The sequence below is a fragment of the Coloeus monedula genome (assembly GCF_965178545.1).
Source record: "Coloeus monedula genome assembly, chromosome: 14".
Taxonomy (NCBI): domain Eukaryota; kingdom Metazoa; phylum Chordata; class Aves; order Passeriformes; family Corvidae; genus Coloeus; species Coloeus monedula.
In genome coordinates, this window is record NC_138794.1 from 19,734,112 (window position 1) to 19,756,836 (window position 22,725).

A 22,725-nucleotide genomic window follows, 5' to 3' on the forward strand; every position below is an offset into this window, starting at 1 on the left:
AATGTTCAAACCCTTCCTCCAAAAGCAACACAAATCTCACCACATCCCACAGAGACACGGAATGTGGCTCCCTAACGGCGGAACACTTCCCCAACATGCCACTGTAAGCCCCTAATGTTTCTCCTAAGAGGCTTTTCCCCACTGTTGACTGGAACCTAAAAGCAATTTCCCAACTGTCCCTGGAGTGTCCCTAACTTTGGGCTCACTTCTCGAAAATGAAATAAATCCTTTTGTTGGGTGCCGGCAGATTAGGGATAATTCCCTGCAACAGCAACTGAGCTCCCCACTCCAAATGGAATCAAGGACTTGTGCTTCCTGCAGGGATTTCGTTTTAATGAAACACGCTGCATTTCTCTACAAACATTTAATAAAGCACCACAACAGGATTATTGGATCACAGCACAGCCCTGGCCCCCAGCCCGGGGAGCTCTTGGGCTGCTGCTGACACAGCCCAGCAGTTCCAGTCCCCAGCACAGCTCCAACAGCAGCAGCAGAGGTGACATTTCCACTGCACTGGGGACAAACTCTGTACAACTGTTCAACACCTCCTGCTCTGCACTCATGGGGACCCTGCTCCGACTCCAACATGGAATCGTAACACTCCTGCTCCCCTTTCCCTCCATGGGACTCCCCTGCGAATTATTTTCTATTTTAACTCAAAAAGCAGCTGTGGAATAAAAAGAAAGGTTGCCTCATGTGTCTGCTGAACCTAAGAAATGCAAGATGAGCTGTAAATGCATTTGCATGGTGTTAAAATTATCCACATGAGCTTTCTAAGGGAAGAAGCCCAAAAAATGCAGTGTGCACACACAGGCCTCACAGGTGTATGCAGAGTTAGGTGAATATCATGTTATGTTGTCTTAAATGTCAATTTTAATTACTTTATTCAATGGAAAGAATGTGTACAAAGTCAGATTTCCTGTAACATTCTCAGGGGAAAAAATTTAAATGACAAAACCAACAGAGAAGGAAAAGGTTCTTTTTCTTCTTCCTCCTTCTGCCCTGTTTAAATCTAACTGCAACCCTGGTGCTGCCCTCTGGCAGAGTGGTGTTAACTCCAGTTCAGGGACACTTCCATCACCCTGTGAGGTGCTCCTTTCCAGAGCTCTGCCCCGCTCCGGGGACCTGGCAGCTCCAGGGGCGTGTCACATCCACTCAGGGGCCGACAGGCACACGGGTCAAGGGATTTCCAGTACCCAGACCCCTGAACTGCTCTGTTCACACCAGAGCACGAGCAGCAGGAGGACCAGGATTAAGCTGAGCATCAGCTTTGCCCAGGCAGAGATGGGAGCAGGGTTTTCCAGGCTTCCCGAGCCGGCTGCCCAAGGATCCTGCAGCAGCAGAGAGCAATGTTGACACATTTCCATTATTCCAGCTCCAGCTGCCAGGATCGCTGGGCCTGCTCTGACCCAGCACACCAATCCATGGACTCGGTGGAACAGACTCTCTGTTGAGCAGAACCCTTTGCAGCACACGCAGAGAGCTCTGGAATATCCCATTTAATGCTCCAACAAGCTCAGCAACCTTTCTGCCGTCATCAGAATTAATACTTATTCTAATGATTACTATTTATGTAATTATTCTAATACCCACAATTTCAATATAATTATTTAATCCTCACAACAGAATTTCTGATGGGAGACATGGTGCAGACTAGCCCACCACTACGGAAAATATATAATTCATCTCCCTTTTCTTCTGTGCAAAGTAAGTTTCTGTGGGTCAAAGAAAGCACAGCACCAGCACGGGGGTAAGACTGCAAAGGGCTGAGAGTGAGAAGGTTTTCCATGATTTCTTTCCTACTGTGACATCTCACTGTCACTAGAAATTAGTATTTCTTAGCAGAAAGCACTTGGTGCCAACATCCAGCACGACAAAGTGTAGAAGCAGGGCTTCATTTCAAGCCACTTTATCGACTTGGCAAGAATTTTCAGTTAAAATAGAAATTGATGTCACTTAATCCTTAATAAACTGTACACCTAGAAGAGAAGTGAAAACACTGAGGTTTGCCTTTCCAAGAGGCAGTGAGATGGCAGCGAAATGACACGGATGAACTCCCAGCTCTGCTGGCCCAGTCCCAGCGTCTCTCACCGTCCAGGTCGCTCTCGAAGGTCTCGGCCGTCACCCAGTCGGTGGCGGGGCCGGTGCCGTTGACGGTCATGGCGGCCACGCGGAAGCTGTACTCGGTGCCTCGCTCCAGCCCTGCGGGACGGGGCACGATTCCCACAGAGCCATTAAAGCCGGGATAACCCACGGCAGCCACGGATAACCCAGCCCTCCACCCCCGCCGCCCCCACGGCCTCAGCACTGGCAGGGCCTGCTTGCAGCCATGCTTTAACTTCGGGCTGCTGATTAGTTTAATTAATGAGTTTTAACAACAGGAACACCCCCACCATCACCAAACCTAGGGGTGAGCAGCTGAGCAAACTCATACACTTGATGTATGTACTAAAAAATCAGAGCACTGGGAAAAGGCACGCAAAATTTGATATATGGAACCTCTCCAGCAGGTTTCATTGCTGGCAAAAATGTACTGGAATTACAGGAATATCTCAATTCTGTGAGAAAACTGGGACTTACTAAGTCACAGCTGGAGTTTCTGAGAAAAAAAAACAGAGTATCTTGCTAGAAACTCTTCTAGAATTTCCCACTTTCTTCTCTTTTGACCAAGCATTTGTTTACAGAGATTTTAAAGAGGAACACAATGCATTGTTGCTCCTGTTCTCATGCACTGCTTGCTCCTGCTCAACACAACTGTAGCTCTAGTAGCAACTCATGCCTGACACTAAGTGATGGACTAGGCTGGATTTTTAAGTGTACAAAAGGATAAAAGCATTCCATTTAGAATATTCCATGGACATGAGGTGGGATATTCCAGGGATGCCCAAGGTCAGCTGTTCCCAGGGCTTGGAGCTGGGTCCAGGTGCCTGTGCCAACCCTGCCCAGCCCCTGCTCCTTTGCCCCCCTCCTCCACACCTCCATCTCTGGCATTTGGGCACAGTGAGCCCAGGGTCACCTTCTCCAGGCCTTTTATAAACAGTTTATAAGAATTATCCAGTCCAGTTAGCAAATCCACGGCCAAATCAGAGCTAGGAATCAGGTCACCAGACCACAGGCATCGCCTGCAGCCCACATGACCCCAGAGCTCCTTTGGGAGCTGCTTCTGTTTGCCTTCCAAGGCAGGAAACCCAGGAAAACCTGTCCCTGACCCTCTAAACACAGCCAGGCACCCCTGGGGAGGACAGGGCCCTGCAGGAACCCCACAGAATCCTGTCCCTGACCCTCTAAACACAGCCAGGCACCCCTGGGGAGGACAGGTCGTGCTCACCTTCAATGAGCTGCGAGAGCTGGGTGCCCCCCACGCTCTCGGTCACGTCGCTCTTGCGGGAAACCTTCCGGTAGCGGATTTTGTACCCCGTGATTTGCCCACTCTGGGTCCCGGCAGGAGGGGGCTGCCACTGCAGCAGGATGCTCTGGGGAAGGCAGCACAGGGAGGTATTCAGAAAAAAGTCTTTAGGAAAGGCTTTAAAACAAATCTCCACTCACAATCCCAAAGGCACAATGGCCGAGAATTCCATTTTCTCTTCCCAAGAGCCCGAGGCACTGCAAAGCGTGGCTCTGTGTGCCCATGCTGCACGCAGCAGTGAGCAGGGATGCCAGCTCTGATCCTTCATTAGAGCCCTTCCATCGTTAGCACCGTCACTGCCTCCCACCACGGCCAGCCCCCAGCTGGACTGCAGCTTCTCCAAGCCCCACATTCAGATATTCTCTATAAAGAGCTCAAAAGCTGCATGGGAGGAAGAAGACCCAAAATGTGGCCAATCTAATACCCTCCCCAGCCTTTTATTTACCCACTGGCAGCAGGAAATCCTCCAGTCTTACCTTGGAATTCCGTACCTCCAGCGTTAGATTCTGCGGTGGAGCACTGGGGACTGGAAACATTAAAGGAATTACAGCTCCAAAAGTTGCAAACGTTGTATTTCCACACCCAACTACTCTCTGTTCTCATCTGCTATGGAAGTACAAACCATTCTGCTTTAAGGCACCACATAAAGGAACTACCCACCCTCCCACAGGCACTTTCTGACACAGTGAATGGCCGAGCAGGGTTCTGTATTTCCATCATGAAGAAAAACTCTTTATTCAGGGCGTTATCACACCTATCTAAATAAAATGTGGTTTGTATTTAAAAGCACTTCTCAAACTCTCTGAGAAGGTATCCCGTCCAGCTCTTTCCCAAGGCACATCTTTAATGAACACACTGCTTGACTGGGGGAACAACCCACGTTTCAATTTCTGGCCTGGATTTTTTTATCCTGCTTTTCTGTACGGGGAATGCTCCAAGTGACCAGGCCCTGTGACAGTGAGGAGGTGAAGGGCACCCCAGACACTGGGGCTGCCTTTGAACTCCCACCCTTTGCTTGTTCTGTACTTGCTGCTCATAGCAGTGAAATCCGAAGAGAGAGGGGAAGAAAAACCCTGGGAGCAGGGAATTCCTTGTGGCACCCCAGCAAATGCTGGCCCCTGGGAGACCTGAGGCTGCCCTGGCAGGAAGGGGAGGCTCCGGTGAAGCACAAGGATGGCCAAGGAGCACAGGGCTGAAGAGGATGAGAACTGCTCCAGCCTGAAGAATTCATTTTCCAAATAACTCAGCCCAGCCACACTGACAGCCCAGAGAACCCCCCCTGAGGGCATGAAGTGAGGAAGAGGGAAAGGCTCACAAACCTCCCTCACCCACCACCCCACGGCAGAAATGGAGAGCAGCAGGATTTGCCTTCCCTTCCCTTGCCAACCCAGCTGAGCCTGAAATCACCACAGCTGGGGATAAGAGCTACGGGCCTGAGGAGCAGCACAGGGAGGAGGGGATGATCCAAAGCCAGGCTTTCTTTGCTTTCTTTGCTCCTCCAGTGCCACCCCTGCCATGGCAGGGACACCTTCCACTGTCCCAGGCTGCTCCAAGCCCCATCCAGCCTGGCCTTGGGCACTGCCAGGGATCCAGGGGCAGCCACAGCTGCTCTGGGCACCCTGTGCCAGGGCCTCCCCACCCTCACTGGGATGAATAGGGATTTCCTACGGAAAGGCATCTCCTGGAGTGGGACAGCACAGGGAGAGCAGCCAGGCAGGAGCACCAGGACACGCCAGGATGGCTCAGAGACTGTGAGGGAAGGGCCTCAGTCAGGCTGTGAGGCTCAGATTCCATTCCCAGCTGTAATCCCTGATCAGGAATTCCAGGAGAGGAGAAGCAATCCTCAGGAGCAGCACATAAACCTGGGTTCAAATGGTAATACCTGCTGTTATCCCTGCAACAAGGCACTGTAACAGATTAGGAGCAAAAAGCTACATAAAAATGCAGATGCTTTGTTAAAGCAGGGCTGAAGGAAGCTTAGGGAGAAATCCCTGCGGGGAACATGGAGATTGCTCCTGGACACCACAACAGGAAAACACGGGGGAAATGTGCACCATTTCAGGAAGATTTGAGAGCTGCAGGGTTATGAGACTGTGAGAAGCAAGATGACATCCTTCAGAGAGCTTTAGAAAATAAGTACCTATAGGTTAAGTGTGAAAACCCAAGTTGGAGAAGACAGAACTCCAGGAAAACTTCAAAATGACATTGTAAGTAATAATAAATTCTTCTTCAAACAACCAAGGAGCTGGCAGCCCTTCAGAGAAATCAGTGAGCAAATGGTCAGGTAGGGCAGAAAAAGACAAAGATAAGGGCACACAAGTCTCTCCTTGCACTGGCAGTGAGGGGAAGGGAGAGGTTTCCATGACACCCTTCCAAAGGATTCCCATGGTCTCTGCAACTGAAATGTCCGTGTGAGGCACTGTGGAAGAGTCAGAGGAAGGGAACAGCAGCCTCTTGCCAGGGCTACTTGTTATCCATGCAGGAATTCTCAAGGAACTGGGCAATGAAACAGCTGCAAGGCTTCTGTAACCCCTCCCAGTTTATCTGATACCAGAGGTGGCAAAGTGGTGCCAGCATTAAAAGGGGACCACTCAAACTCCACCTGCTGGGTCAGAAACTTCCATCAAATCAACCAAAGTAACTACAAAGCATGAAACTGAGAGAGCAGGAGCCAGAATAAGAGCAGAATAGGGACTTCTCCCTCTTTCAAGGGAAATCCCTTCAATTTTAAGCAATGAGGGATGGGAGGGAAGTGCTTCCTGGAGTAAGGAGCTGGGTGAAAGGAAGGCACAGGAGGAGATGAGCTGGGGAGACCCCACGGTGTGATCCTGTGGTAAAGAACTGCACAAAGACCTCGGGATGCTTCCTCTCACTGCTCAGAAGAGCCAAAAAGGCTCCTCAAATGCAAGTAATGCCTCACTTGTACCTTTGATACCATTTGAGTTCCCTCTACCTGCGTTTTTAAAACAAAGGAGAAAAGAAACCTGGAGAAAAGTTCAGGAAGGGGCACTAAAGGTTGGAACAGCTTCCACAGGAGAAACGGGTAACCATTCCTGAGCCTGTGGAATCTGGAAAATGGATGAACCAGGGAGACCACAGCAAAGGTCCGCAGAACGAGGAGTGGGACAGAGGAATAATCAGGGGATGCTGAGTATTCCCTCTCTCAGGAGCGCAGCCCCCGGCAACAAGAGACACCAACACAGAGCAGGGGCAGAACAGACACAAAGCGGGGATTGTTCAGAGGAAATTTATCTGTGAAAACTTTGTCCCCTTGATGTTGTGGATAAAGGCTGGTGTGGGTTCAAGAAGATGCTGACAGGGTCTCGTGGAAGAGAAACTGAATTAGGAAATACACAGAAACCACTGCAAAGTCAGGAAGTGCCCCAGAAACAGACCTGGACTCAGAGTTTGGGACAATATTCCTCTCTGCTCCTGGGCACTCCTAGGGAGAGGATTCCAGGCCCCGCTCCCTTTCTCCCTGAGTGTTCTTACATATAAACTTCCCTCTAACAAAAGTAAGTTCTCATTAACTCGGATCACTCTGCAGTTGCTCGTGTGTCTCTGTTTGCTCCCATCACCTCTTTATCTGCCTTATAAAAAGCACTGGCCTCACATCCTGCTCTCACCACTCTATGCAATGGATTTAGCAATACCTGTGCTGGGCTACAAACACAGGAACACAACTAAAGCAAAACCACTCCAAACCCAAGAGTCTGCTCATATGTGAAAATGGGAGAGAATCTAGGAAGTAATTTGGAGTTGCTGCCTTCAGTCTATTTTTTTTTTTTTCTGTCCACGCTCTGTGTAGGCTCAATAATCCATGAAATAAAGGGCTCATGCTGGAATAAAGGACACCACTGTTCTGGAATCACAACCCCAGACCCTTCTGCACGTGTAGCAATTTTCCCTCACCCAATTCTGGAAGGCCTCCGGGGGGATTCCGACCATGAACAGCCACATGCAACAACGAGCAAACCCCGTAAAAGCCTGGTTAAAGATTCACTTGTCGGAAATTGCCGGATAACTCCCGGAAAACCCCCGAAAGGCGAAGGAGCGGAGCGGCTTTACCGTCTGACAGGGTCCGCACCACGACGTCGTGGGTGGAGACGCCGGGGCCGTGCTTGTTGTAGGCGACCACGCGGAAGCTGTACTCGGTGAACTTCTTCAGCCCGCTGACCGTGTGGGACAGGCCCCCCACGTCCACGTCCTGTCCCCAACGACACCCCAGGGCAAGCTCGGGTCAGCTCTGCAGTGCCACCAACACCCACAGAGCCCCCGCACAGCTCAGGGCCCACGGCAGGGCTGGCACCTCTGTGTCACCTTCAGGCACAGCCAGGACGTGGGAGGATGCCAGCTCTGAGTTTCCAGGAGAAAATTCTCCCTGTCCTATTAAATTCTAACATGGATACTGGTCCTGGACATGAAAAGGGACCTGGAAACTCTCAAAACCATCATAATATATATCACTGTAACTGAAATAGTGGGATGCAGAAGTAGAAAAGGAAACAGACCTATCTAAAAATCGATGCAAAAAATATTTAAAAGCTAAGACAAATATTCTTCCCTTTGCTTTTTAAAGCTGGAATGATACTGATATGCAATCAGATGGGAATGTGCCTGTGAGGACTGGGATTAGTCCTCATTATTCTCAGGTGGCAGCCCATACTTCTACAGAACACACTGAAAGCTTCAGTGGAATACTAAGAAAATCAAATTAATTAGATGCTCAGCAATATCAAAATATCAATCACTGGGTCCAAGAACTCAAGAAAGTTCAGATTAGGGATCATGCCAAAATCAGTAGTTAGCCTGAATTGCTAAAACCCAGCCCATAACTCTGTGCAAGCATCTTTTATATCATCTGCACCAGAACAGCTCGACAATGACACAGCTGTTCTCTGCCCTCTCCCCTCAGGATATCATGGAATTCCCCAAAAGCTACTTGATGTTGACAAATACCAAAACAGGGCACCACCAAAAAAATGGATTTCATTCCCAGCCCAGACACAACCGCTTCATGCTGGAATTCTGATTTTACATATTTCCCATAGGTGAGGCTAAAGGATTCAGCATGTCAGGAAAGCAAACCCCTCCCAGGGGTCCGCAGCAGCTCAGGGCAGTTTGGGCGGTGCAGCAGCCCCGTACCTGCTCCGTGTCCTGCCCCTTCTCCATGTAGTAGAGTTTGTAGTTCTGGATGTCGCCGTTGCCCGAGAGCGGCGTCTCCCAGGTGACGGTGACGGAGGTGGGGGAGCCGGAGAAGGCGCGGATGTTGGGAGCGGGGCCGGGCAGCTGGACTGCAACACAAGGGGGAACTCTGTTAGTCCTAAGCCTGGAGTGCCCACCCCTGGCCAGCAGCCCAGGAAAAGGGGGGATTTTTTCTCATTGTGACATTCCACATGGATCCATCGTGGGGTGGAAAGGTGGGATCAAATTTCCAGAGGAGATCCTGCTGCCTGGGTCCCTTTTGTCTGGAATGACCCTAACAAGGGACTTAGCATTTGCCTAGAGTTTTCCCTTTTTCAGTTAATGGCCATTTAGAAGTATTCCAGTTATACCAGTTTAGGGAATTCAGCAAGGAATGTCCCATCAGTTCTTAATGGTGACAATAAATCCCACAATCCCACCAACCTGGAAAATCTTTGGAAACTGTGGTTTGCAAGTACAACTTCTAAAGAGCACCAAATTCTGGGAAAGGTTGTGAAAAGGGAGAATAAAAAATAAAATGAGTATCGATCCCAAAGTGAGGAAAACTCCAGGCTCACCCTCTGGCTGCGTTGCCACCTTGAGCGGTGCCGAGCTCTCACCAGGGCCGTGCCTGTTCTGGGCCACAACCCGGAACACATAAACTGTCTCTGGCATCAGGTTCTGGATCATCACCTGTGTCTCTCCAGGACGACTCGTGTTTTCCACACGTTCCCTTTGGGAAACAAAAGGGTTGTGCACAGACACCAGCACTGATTAGTAAATGAGGAGTAGCTGCTCCTGAGGCACATCCCGTCTGAGCGTACCTGGTGTGCAAATGATGTGGGATTTACACCGTGCCCCCTGCCCCATACCACAGCCACGTGCCAGAAGTGCTGCTGACAAACTGCTCCCAATTTTGCAACTTCTCTTTGCACAGAACCGAACGCACTGAAGGAACAGAATCAATTACACTTGACACCCCCAAACTCGGAGTGGTTTCTTTGTTATTCCCGTGACAGCAAGTGATAATTCACAGTGACAGTTTATCCTACAGCTCGGGAGCCAGCACAGAAACCATTTTAGCAGCACACGCAGTCTGGCGAGATTTAGGGCACTCCTGTTAATATTGTGGGGCTGCTTTTTGGGAATTTTTCAAAGGAGCTGTTTTAATGTGTTCTTCTACCTCCAGCCTTCCCTCGGCTCCTGGCTGGTGTTTGGATTTGTTTGGAACACCCAGGGCACAGCCAGGGCACTGACACTGCTTCCACACACAGAGTGGGATACCCAGGGCACAGCCAGGGCACTGACACTGCTTCCACACACAGAGTGCAACACCCAGGGCACAGCCAGGGCACTGACACTGCTTCCACGCACAGAGTGGAACACCCAGGGCACAGCCAGGGCACTGACACTGCTTCCACGCACAGAGTGGAACACCCAGGGCACAGCCAGGGCACTGACACTGCTTCCACACACAGAGTGCAACACCCAGGGCACAGCCAGGGCACTGACACTGCTTCCACACACAGAGTGGAACACCCAGGGCACTGACGCTGCTTCCACACACAGAGTGGGACACCCAGGGCACAGCCAGGGCACTGACACTGCTTCCACACACAGAGTGGGATACCCAGGGCATGGCAATGGCACTGACACTGCTTCCACGCACAGAGTGGAGGCAAAGCGGCTTCTGTTGGACCCAAGTGGAAATTCTGACCTCTAGCAATGCCTGGAGACAGGTCCAGGCTACTAGACCCCACCCACAGAAGGGATACACTTGGCATGGAAAGGGGCATCTCTGCCAGGCCAGCATTTTGCGAGCTGGAAGCCCTAACCCAGCTGGGAGCACACAGGTCGTGTGCGGGGCACCTGGAAGGGGCATTGTTGGTGCTCAGTGACCTCCATCAACCCTGGCACCAGAACACGACGTTCCCCATGTGGAACGAGGCCTCTGCCAAAACCCATCCAGGAAACTGCATCTGTTCTTATCAGGGATTGAGGGGAAGATTAGGAGATTAATCATTAATTCAGGGCAGCCTTTATTCCAAGGCACTGCCTGCACCTGAGCTCGCTCGGAGCTGCATCTGGGTAACGCCGGCTGTCCTTCCCTGGGAAGGAGCTCCCCGCCCCCTGTGAACGCCAAGGATTCTGACAGGAGCAATCAGAAACTTCCCACTGAGCAAATGCAGGGGACTGTGCCTGCTCTGAGCACCATCCTGCCCCTCTGGGCTGCCAGGCTCCCCGTGGGACAGGGACGGGCAGGGACAGGCCGGTCTCGGCCCCACTGACACCTGTTAAAGCATTTCTGACACAGGAACTCCAGCAGAACCATCCCAGGCTCCCCTTCCTCCTTTCCAGGCACTCTGCTTCAGTTTCTATCATGGAAATACGATGCCAAAACCCCCATTTCTAATTTATTTCTTTTTACATCCACCGGTGTGGTTGATTTAGCAGAACTTGGCTGAAGACATTCTGAAATCCCTGTTGGTTTCTGCACTGTTACCCTGTATCTATTGAGAGGGGAACAGTGCACTCTCTGTAACTAAACACCTACTTACACCCATTTTCTAGAATGTTCCCCTTCATAAGCTCAGCTGAAATGGCACTGCATAAACAGCTTCATTTATTTCAGCTTTTTATTAATTTTCATTGCTAATTTTTCCACTTCTAGCACAACATTTTCTTGAAAACACGTTTCCAAATGGAGTTTCCTTTAAGACGGGCTGTAGCTACAAGGATGGGATCTGAGAGCCCAGCCTAAGTGCCAGTGGATTCACAGCTGTGGGATAACATCCAGCTCCCATTAACATGCAAAATACAGCATTTTCTGCCTCAAGTGGAAGTGCACTCCCTGATTTGATCTGGAAAAAAATGGTAATCAGCAAACCAAGGTTATTATTTAAAATTAGAAAAATAATCAGAATTATTTTACTGGAAAGACAACTTTTACCAAAAATAAATAGACACGTCGTAGTATTGCCATTTTCAGTAATAATCAGGAATGTGGCTTCACAACTGTGGTAAAAATATGGAGAGGTTAATCTAATTAAGTGCTGTGTGAATCCTTCCTTTATGGCCGTTCCTGGGGAGCCTGGAGCACCTTTCCCAACGTGCTCAGGTTGGGATAACAGGCACCAAGCAGATGGGCCCCAGCAATAACTGCATTCCCCTGCAGATCGTTATGACTGTTCCATCATTCCACTCTAATCCCCAATTAAGGAGCTCTGGAAACTCCAGTTAAGGTTCACAGAAACTCTCAAGCACCCAAGGGAAGAGCCTTCAGTGCAACCCCAGGAGTTTGGCTGGAAATGCCAAGGTTGAAGTTGCACTTACACCTAAAGAAGCACCTTTGGGGAGCTGTTAGGGAGTGGATATGGTGCGTGCCAGCTGTGGGGCCTGGCAGGGAGCTCCAGAGGCATTCTGAGTGTGATTCCACACAATTAAACTCCATTTGCTGTGTCTGAAGCACACCACAGTGAACTGTGAATTCGGCAGTGTTTGAATATCCCACATGTGTAATTTACCACCTCAGACCAGCAATGTGCCATTATTTCCTTTCTTTTTGTCCAAATCTTTAAGTCTGGAGTTCTTCCGCCTGAGTGCTTGTCTAAAGTTCCCCAGAATTAAACCTCCCTGCAGCACTTCTGAATTTTCACACCCTTTCCAGGGGAACTGCCTTGAGTGTGAAGTAAATAAATACCTGACATGGGGATGAAATAACCCTGCAGCTGTGAGAGACAGTAACTTCCATCTGATCAGGTTCCCCCAGGTCTCCAGGAGGTGTGACAGGAAAGCCCCGGGACACCCCTTCATTCCCACAGCCCAGCCTCCAGGGGAGCCTCTGGTGTCACCAGGCCAAGGTGGGACACTCCTGGCTGGTGACACTGCGCAGCCCCTGAGGCAGAAATGTCCCCTCCAGAGCCACTTCTGCACTTTGAAATGCTCCTCTTGGAATCACAAAATGGGTTGGAAGGGAAATGAAGTGATCCAGTGCCACCTCCTGCCATGGGCAGGGACACCTCCCACTGTGCCAGGCTGCTCCAAGCCCCAATGTCCAGCCTGGCTTTGGACACTGCCAGGGATGCAGGGACAGCCCCAGCTGCTCTGGGCACCCTGTGCCAGGGCCTGCCCACCCTCCCAGGGAACAATTCCTTCCCAATCTCCCATCCAGCCCTGCCCTCTGGCAGTGGGAAGCCATTCCCTGGGTCCTGTCCCTCCATGCCTTGTCCCCAGTCCCTCTCCAGCTCTCCTGGAGCCCCTTTAGGCCCTGCAAGGGGCTCTGAGCTCTCCCTGGAGCCTTCTCCTCTCCAGGTGAGCACCCCCAGCTCTCCCAGCCTGGCTCCAGAGCAGAGGGGCTCCAGCCCTGGAGCAGCTCTGGGACCTCCTCTGGGCTCTCTCCAGCAGCTCCAGGTCCTTCTGATGTTGGTCCCAGGGCCAGGGCAGTTCTGCAGGGGGGGAATCACCTGAGGCACAGGGGCAGAACCCCCCTCGAATAAGTCCAAGGGGCAGAGGTAGGAGGCCTTGCCATGTTCCTGGATCTCCTCTCCCTGAACAGGTGAAAGCTGAAGGAAGTTGAGCCAGCAGAGGCCGAGGCAGTCGGAACCTTGGACCCTCAGAGGGATTTGGGGGTTCCTGCACTCACAACAGGCAGGTGACTCTTACAGATGGTTTAGAGCTGTCATACTCCCCACAAACCCACTGCAGTTATGTGGCACTTTTCATTTCCACAGGCCTGATTTAAAAGGTAAATAAATCCAGCCCCTGGTTTGATCACTGCTCAAATGCAAGCAAGGAAGAGACAACACCTGGGTTCCTACAGGGAGCCAGGAATGCAGGCACAAAAAGGGGACGGGGGTGCAACCTGTAACAGCCTGAGCTGGCCCATCTGCACTTAAACCACAGCAAATGCTCCATCATCTATAATTCAGGGCTACAAAGTGGCTGCTTAAGCAGGGTTTGTACTGCTGAGGAAGGAGAGAGGGTGGCACAGACAAAACTGGGTGGCAAAATTGGCTTGAGGACTCTGATTTCAAGTGCTCAGGTGTGGGACAGTCACCAAGCGACATTTCCCCAGGCCAGACCAACTGGTCAGGAGTCCCATAGAACACCAAAATGGTCAAGAGAACCTTTGTCTTTCTTCCTTCTTTCTTTTTTTTACTATTACTGTTCTCATTCTCTAAATCCAGGGGGAGTGGCAGGACCTCAAGTATTTTCATACTGCTCTGGGATGTGTGAGACCACATGTTCTGCATGGGCTGTTGGCTGAAGAGGAGTGCTTGCTGGATTGCTGAACATTTGGTCTGTAGTGCAAGGGGGTGGATTTTGTTTCCTCTAGCAGGACAGGGAGAGGCACAGAGCCATCTCCAACAAATCCCTTCCTAAAAGCCCAGCGGGTGGAGCAGTTACCACCAGGAACATGGAGGAGGAGAGGCAGGAAGCCAGGATGGCTGGCAGGATCCCACTTTCTTCCTGTCTCACTTAAAATACCATTTGTTCTGACTGGAGATATCCCAGAACCATGGAATGGTTTGAGTGGGAAGGGACCTTAAAGGCCATCCATTCCCCCTCTGCCATGGGCAGGGACACCTCCCACTGTCCCAGGGTGCTCCCAGCCCCATCCAGCCTGGCCTGGAACACCTTGGATATTACCAAAGTAAGGGAGCAACAGAAAAACAACATTTGTGAGGCAAATAAAATGTTACTAATTGCCTCAATTAACTGCCATGAGCCTGGACAAGACGTCTGTGCACAGGATTAAGGAAGAGTAGGAATTCCCCTCTGGAGTGTTTTCTGTTCCAAATGACTTTGTGTCTCACACTCTCATCAATAAGGTGACAGATAATTTTCCCTTGAGTAATAAATCTGATAAGCTAATCTGCAATTAATTAAGCATCGCTCCAAATGAATGTTCACTGCAGCTTCCTCAAACTTATCACAATTTGAAACTGTAATTCTGAGCAGCAGATCCCATCAGGAAGGAGAAGGGGCAGACTGATATCATTCACTGGGATAACACACCAAAAGCTGCTGGTTGTGAGGCCCTCACCGGACTTCTGTCTGCAGGGATTGCTAGGAGGGAACATTTCCCCAGCACTGACCATGGTGTTTAACCAGTGCCCATCACACAGCTGGCCCTGCAACGAGAGGGAGCTGGCACGAGTTTGGAGCCTCACGTGCCTCCTGCTCCCAGCACGGCTTCCAGGGGATGTTCCTGCGCCAGTCCTGCTGCTCTGCCCCCTGCTAAAGGCAGGCAGGAGATGTTGGAAGGGTTTGCAGTCAATCACACCACGCTCAAGCACTGCCTGTGAAACTCCTGGTGGGGAACACAACCACTCCACCTCACAGACTGTGGGTTCCTGGTGTGCAGCAAAGGCAGTGTGACGAGAGTCCCCGGAGAGCCCGTTTCCCACGAGTTTACCTGTTGATGCCCTCCTTGGTGTAGAAGATGGAGTAGGTGAGGTTGTCTCCCTGCGGGTCCGAGGCCGGCGGCCGCCACGTGAGCCGGATGAAGCGAGTGGACACGAGGGTGGCCACGACGTCCCGCGGGGCGGAGGGCAGGGGTCCCGCTGTCGCTGGTGCTAGATGGTCATTAGTGGCACTGGTCAGTGAAGTGGGAGGTAATGTTGGGATGGCAACATCTTGGCATGTGCAAACATTGGGGAATATGAAGGGCAAACATCACCACGGTTTAAAAAAAGAGAACAGAAAAAAAAAACGTAAAAGAAATAAACAAAACCACGATGGGAAACAGAAGAAAATGAACACACAAAAAAGGCCATTAAACTGAAGGCTGACATGCAGGCAGAGGTAACTACTGACCACTAATGGGGAGTACAGGACACGGCACTGTCAGGCAAGCAGACCAAATCTCCACTGTAATGGAAGTGGCAGGGGAGGGAAGGGTGGAACTGGGGGTAAAATAGACCTGAGGAGAGGATACCAGCAGCAAACCACAGTGTCATCACTTTGTGACCACAGGTAGTGCCACACGTGTGACAGTTAAACCCCAACCTGTGTTCATTACTCAAATACACACCCAGACCCCACTGTCTCCTGTAGCTCATTAACATGCACAGTTCATTTAAATGATTCTCAATCATAACAAAATGACAGATGCATACACAGAATTCTTTCCAGTGCAAACTCATCCAGTCAAAGCCTGCAGTGATTTCCCACAGAGCTGCTTCCTGACCTGGTTGGGTTCTGCCACTGCCCATGGCACTGGAACTACAGCCCTTTCCCCACGGTTTTGCTGCCACCAGTGCTCTTCCTCCCTCCCACAACACCCATTTCATCATTTTACAGAGACTCTGACAAGCATCAACAACTCTTGCTCTGGATTATACCCACTCTCCAAACTTCTGGCCTCAGCCATGTCATCCTCCTATGTTGCTACTCCCAGCCAGGATAAATCCAGGGATTATTGCATTAAAAGGTTGGTGATTTAACAGCACAAGCTGAACCATAGGAAGAGCCGCTCTCCAAATCCTATTAAAGCAATCCAGCCAGTAAATGTAACAGTGAGATTCTGAGCAGCTGGACCCCAATTACCACTGAGTATTCCAAGCAGCACAATTAGTAACAAACCCCCAAAGCTCAGGATACACGGAATTCTTCCTGGATTCTTAACTATTTACCAAGCTTAAGCCACCTGATGACATTTTCCAAATGGGAATCCATGCTGCCAAATACATTTATTCTTTTATTAATTATAGAAACCAACTAAAATAGCTCTGATTTTCCCCAGAAAGAAGCTCAGGACTAGAAAAGCTGTCGTTGAGCTGCAGCATCTCCACCAGAACATGTGGACTTGTGTCCTGATACACAACAAGAAAACCTCCCAGAAAACCTGACTAAAGGAAAAAATATTGTCTGAATGACCAAACCTTCAGGGAAAGGCTCTGAGCAGTCTTCCATCAGCAACAACCTGATTTTAAACTGCCAAAGCCCCTTGTCAACCCAAGCATCAGCTTGGGAGGTCCTCAAGTGGCAGAACTCTTGTTTTTCCTGTTCTGGTTCTCGGGCAGGTCCTGACAGAGAGGTAAGAACCAGCCATGGGTTTTTATCAGTAACACCAGTCCGTGGGCAGAACTGGGAGACAGATTCCCAGAGCCAGGAATGTTTTGGTATTCCAAATATGGATCACAGAGAGACACGTACCCCAGGCCATCTCCTTAATTATCCTTGCACACTCTGATAGCTGAAGATCCCAATTAAGTGCTCTCCAGCAGCCCCTCCTGATCAATACACGACATCATTAATTTCACATTCATTGCAAAATCTATTTTTATCTAACCCTCCCTAGTTTTATGTCCCATAATTGGATTTCTTGCAGGAATGCACCACTTTTAGCTCTCCTGGCCTCAGCCAGAGCCCCATTCCTCCAGGGAGCTCCTTGCTGTTGCAGATCACTCAGGAGAGCCCTGAATGGGGCCAGGGGATCTTCCCAAACCATCTCCCTGGTCCTGAATGACATTCCAGTGCTGACCCAGTATCACAGCAGGCTTTCCCTGTGTTTAAATCCCAGCCCTTGTCACCAGCTCCCTTGGACTGGAGACTTTCCCACTGCACCTGACAAACTCCCTCCGCAGTGTTCCCACTGAGGAACAAGGGATGGTACTGCAGAACTCTCCCTGGTGCCCACTGCTTTCAGCACTTTTCCCACTGTCCTGCTTGACTTCCAGTTCACTTCAAATTCCAAACACTCCTACTTGGGTTCCTCTTACCTGTCTTGGCAATACTGTCAGGTGATGTGCTTCGAATTACATGGTTTTGATGCAAAATCTGCCCCTTACCCATCTTTAAAATTCATTCCGTTGAGTTAAAATGGAATATTTTAAAAATTCATCTGCATAATCTAAACCCCATCCCCACACACTCGTGTGTTTTTCTTCCCATATCGTGAAATGGATCCATCTTTTCTGAAGCGATGTGCACACAGAGCTGATGAGTCTGGGAGAGCTGCCAGGATTTCCCAGAGAGCAGACACCCAGTTCTATCCTTGTGCAAGGCTCAGACGGGGAACGCTCCTTCCCACGGCACTACAGGAGAACAGTCACAGACAACAAAATCCTAACGATGCCTGAGAAACCAGCTGTGACCCAGAGAGAGCAGCAAGGACCCAAAACTCTCCAGGTGAGGTGAGCAGGGCCAGGCCCCAGCACTCCCCCAGCACTGCACTTAACCACTTTTGGGACTGCCAGGAGCTGGGGGATGTAGCCTGAAGGTTAAGGGATTTCCTTCCTTTTTCCCTGTATTTCCTACAAATGCCTCAAGTGCTGTTACAGAGGCTTCATCCCCAGCTGGGTGTGCAGAGCCGAGCAGTCAGAGCTGTGTTAATGAGCAATTACACCCAAATTAGCTCCAGCACCAATCAGAGAATGGCTTTGTCACATCCAGCTTTCAGCACTATGGAAGAAGCAGCTCAAGTCTCTTCTTTCTAACATCTCCTTCATCACTTCTTGAACAGTAACTCCATCTCTGGACTGTTCTCTGCAGTTATTCCCACGCGGCTTCCCAGGAATCTCGTTTTTAAAAGCACATTCAGCAAGTGACTTGTGCTTTGCACCATAATTTATCTCCTGCAGGGGAGCAATCAGGACCAGAGGGATGCTGCAACTCCTACACAGCTCCAGGCAGTAGAGTTCCCCTCCTGCATTCCGGCCACTGCAGGGCAGGCAGCAATTCCCAGGAAGATGAGAAGCAGAATCTTTAAACTTTGCCCTAGGAATAATTTTCCCCATGGAAATGGTTTTCCCCACGTCCTATGGCATTCCAAGACACAGGAATCTGTGTTTGCACTGCTCCAGTGTGACAACAACACTGCCAGCCAAGGCAGCCCTGCAGGAATCCCAGGGACCCAGGGTGAGAGGACATTCCAATCCTCAAGCCCCTCTATCAAGCTGCCCTTTCCAGGGCTCCTTCTGAGCAGACATCAAATATTGCAGCTATTTTATCAAAACACTTTGCAGGGTGCACAAACACCCCCAAGGATTTGGACTCGGATCAATCAGTAACAAGGTTTGAATTGCCCCAGCACTGGGCTGGTGACGTCCAAGAGGTGAAGTGCCCACGGGGTGGGTGCACTGGTGTGATCCCAGCTTTTCATCTCACAGGAAAACTGTGGGAGAACAAAGAGTCGGAGTGTGCCCGAGAGCTGCTCCAGGGCCACCACCCAGGGGACCCAGGAGACCTTTTGCAAACAGCTCTGCCACGCCTGAAACGCTCTGGTTGTTACGGAATCATTGGAAATACTTTCCGTGTTGTCCGGCCCCTCCGGTTCCGATTTCCCTTTTCCTGCCCTCCCCACTCTGGTGGTTATTGGCATATCCACGGCTTCCTCCTGTTTGGCAACAACATTCCAGCGATACCATCGGCTCCACACAAAGGGGAACAGGAATGTTATCTGCTCCGGCCTTATCTGAACCACCGGGGACCCTCCAATCCCCTGGGTGCCCACCTGGCACTGGCACCAGCTGCCTCTGAAGGGCTGTGGAAGTGCAGGGACTCAGATGCACGAACACTTGAAGAACTGGTCAAAGGCCACATTTAGGCTATTTTGGCCACCTCCAAGTGTTTGCAAGTCCTGGTTACAGCACCTGCCCAAGGAGAGTGCTGGGAATTCTGGAAGCAGGAGAGGCACCGGAGGGTGATCCAGGTGTTCCTGGAGCCCAGGGCCTGCATCCGATGGAGCTTTGGAGCAGCTCTTACCCCAAACATCCCACAGGGACCCCAGTGCATCCCTCAGCCCAGACACATTGAGATCCAAGACTCCCTGAGCTGCAATCAGAGGGCAAGGAGCAGGAATGATTTGGGAATGTCAGCTGTGTCCATGAACCCTCCGAGGGGGGAGATGGGTCCAGCAAGGGGAGAACGAGAAGCACCCTCCCCATGGGAATCACTCATGGGGACAGCGAGGAACAGGGACACCAGTTAATACAGAGAGGAGAAGAGAAGGTCCTCCTTGGAAGGACTTCAGGGTGGGTTTTAGAGATCTGAAACAGATTTGAAACATTATTTCAGCAACAAAGATCTACTACAATTAAAAACAGCAAATAACTATTTTGCCAACAAATCTGTTGGGAAAAAAATTACCTAGGACATTCCAATCTCAACAGCTCTAATATTTGAACTGTATTCCTTAAGAAAAAAATACCTCAGAGGCACCAAAATGTTCAGTTTTCACTTGGGGTATTCATATAAAACTGTGTACTCAATACATAATATTTTTCCCATAAATCCATTTAACTGATTCCAGAAAGGTGATAAAGACTTTCAGACTTTTTCTTTTACCTAATGCGCCATTCTCAGTTTGAACTTTGGTTCATGGAGTCCCGATGGAAGGATTCAACTTGGATCAGGATTAAGCAGCTGTGATGCTTCAAAGAGTCAGAGACAAATCCCACTGATTTCATTATGCTCATTGTATTTAAAACTAACAGCAGCATTTGGCTGCAGTGCAATAATAAGCACGAAATAACGAAGTTGGTAAGTTCACACTACACACCACCCTTCAAAATTCTGCCTGCTCTCCTATTTCCCCCCCCTTGTTTTTACATGTATCCAACTGCTGTCCTTGTTCAAATGCTTAAAACATGAATTTCCAACAGAAGGGATCACCTTGTTATTGCCAGCTGTTCCCTGAGTGACACCACACTCAGAGAAAGCCATGTTACCTGGCCCTAATAATTCCTCTCAGGACAAATGGCCACAGTGCTGAAGTTGGTCTCACCAGATCAGCTGTAATGATGGAATTAACTCCTTCCCTTGGAAAAACTCATTTAAGAAATCTCTGGGACTTCTGTTCCTCCACCAATCGCTGCTTGCGTGCAAAGCTGGAACAGAGACTGAACAGACGTGGAAAGAAGAGGGTGGAAAGTAATTTCTGCTTTATAGAATGAACATAAATGTCCTGAATCTGAATCCTGAAGCTCCTGGATTTCCAACGACAGCCACCGTCACCCCCATTCCCTGGTGTAAGACACAGATCCACGCCTGCTTGACATAAAACCCCCTCCAATTTAGGATTTTGTAGACTTAATTACTCTTCATGAGCTAATTTAAACTGCAGGACTTGGTGTGTGATTTTGGAAATGTGTCAGGAAGAGAAACACGACAGCGCTGGGACCAACACCTCGAGGGAAGCACAGCTGGACAGAGAGCCACAGACCAGGGCATCCATGTGGGAATGAAACCTGCAGGAATCACAGAGCCACAGACCAGGGCATCCATGTGGGAATGAATCCTGCAGGAATCACAGAACCACAGACTAGGGCATCCATGTGGGAATGAATCCTGCAGGAATCACAGAGCCACAGACCAGGGCATCCATGTGGGAATGAAACCTGCAGGAATCACAGAGCCACAGACCAGGGCATCCATGTGGGAATGAATCCTGCAGGAATCACAGAGCCACAGACCAGGGCATCCATGTGGGAATGAATCCTGCAGGAATCACAGAGCCACAGACCAGGGCATCCATGTGGGAATGAAACCTGCAGGAATCACAGAGCCACAGACCAGGGCATCCATGTGGGAATGAATCCTGCAGGAATCACAGAGCCACAGACCAGGGCATCCATGTGGGAATGAATCCTGCAGGAACCATGGGAAACTCGGAGCACATGGGCCCAGGAGCTGACCCCACACAAGCATTCCCCTGGATCATCTCACTCAAGGGAGAGGTTAGAGGACAAGAACCCAACTCAACACTTGGAATCAATTTCGTCCCTCACACACTTAAAAACCCAAACTCAACCCCCACCCTGAGGAACAGACCCTCCCCCACCAATATCCCTCGTTTTCCTCATAAATGAAACAGAGGTGCTTCCTTATTTATTCCTCTGTGCTGACACATTTAGCCCGGAGCGGGCAAAACGCCTTATTTTTAATTTTTAATTGCCTTAGATGAATTTACATCACCACTGGGATCGAGAGCTGTTATTTACTCTTCACTCAATGCACAGCATTGCAGAAAACTCCCCAAAAATCCAGAACAAGCAAGTGTTTAGCTGACACTTGGCAATTCTGATTTTTAGGCATTTATTTGGTTCTGTTTTGCATTGTGAACGGTCACTGCTGGGTGCTCAATCAATGGGGATATATAAATACAGTGATAAACACATTCTGACTGGGAGCCTGTGTTTTAAAGGAAGTCATAAAACCCCTCCTGATAACGAGCCCTCCTCCCGTTCCCGTTTCACCATGAAATGCTTTGGTGTAGAGGAAACAATTTGATTTTTTCCTGTCTCATAAAACAACCCTTAAAAAGGCGTGACAGCCCTGCTGACGTGCTCCAGGGAAATGGAGCAGGAACCCCCTGGTTCCAACCACATCCCAGTGCTCCAGGGGAGGCTGCAAAGGAAAAAAGTCCTGCAGGGATTTTGGTCATGAGACTCAGGTTATTAAAAAAAGGGAAATAAGCCAAACACACCTCACCTGTCCCCAAGGAGTTTAAAACTGCTTTGAAACACATTCTGTCATTGGAAAGAAATTCAAACCATAACACACATTGCAAAATAACGGGTATGACCTTCAAATTCAGTAGTGAATATTCAATGTTTTAAAAAAAATTAATATTTTTTTAACAACTCCTCCTTGAGAAAAAGAATCAAAACCACAAAACAAAACCCACATATAGAACTCAAGGCAGGGAAACTGCCTGGAAGTGCCCCCAAAGAACCCTGGCCAGGGTCTTCTCTTACTGTAAACATTCATCACTTGAACTCCTCTGAAGAATTAAAAAATCTCCTGAGAGCAGCAGAGCCTGCAAGAGCGTTCTGCAATCTGACTTTAATAACAGCAGCAGAGCTGTGACTTTATTCCCAAATAAGCGAGTTCTGCTCAGGCACAGCCTTTGCAGCGCGGGGAGAATAAAACCCCGTGTCCTGTCAAAGGGTTCAGCTCTGCCCAGCCACGGCACAGCCGAGGAGCTCAGGATCGCTCTGAGGTTCCCCCAGGCCCTGCCAACAACTCCTCTGGTGCCCTTGCACAGATTCCTTCCCTTCCCACCTCTCCCTTGTGGCACCCGCAGGGATGCTCAGCTGGCACTCCCAAGGGAAGGGCTCAGCAGTGCTGGGAGCTCTGAGAGTGCACAATAATCCCCAATAATCCTGCAGGCAGTGCAGGACTCACTG

General features: G+C 49.8%; 1 protein-coding gene across 4 annotated transcripts in view; it reads right to left on the reverse strand.

The window, feature by feature from the left end:
* NEO1 (neogenin 1) overlaps positions 1–22,725 on the reverse strand; it is a 167,300-nt gene that overhangs the window by 28,964 nt on the left and 115,611 nt on the right. For 3 of the 4 annotated variants that reach the window (XM_082290456.1, XM_082290458.1, XM_082290455.1), the window contains exons 8-14: positions 15,009–15,228; positions 9,169–9,323; positions 8,552–8,700; positions 7,475–7,613; positions 3,883–3,932; positions 3,329–3,473; positions 2,092–2,202 (exon numbers count right to left, since the gene is read on the reverse strand). In XM_082290456.1, coding sequence (XP_082146582.1) covers positions 2,092–2,202; positions 3,329–3,473; positions 3,883–3,932; positions 7,475–7,613; positions 8,552–8,700; positions 9,169–9,323; positions 15,009–15,228 — 969 coding nt within the window. The remainder of the gene's footprint in view (positions 1–2,091; positions 2,203–3,328; positions 3,474–3,882; positions 3,933–7,474; positions 7,614–8,551; positions 8,701–9,168; positions 9,324–15,008; positions 15,229–22,725) is intronic. The other variant, XM_082290457.1, reaches the window with a different exon arrangement.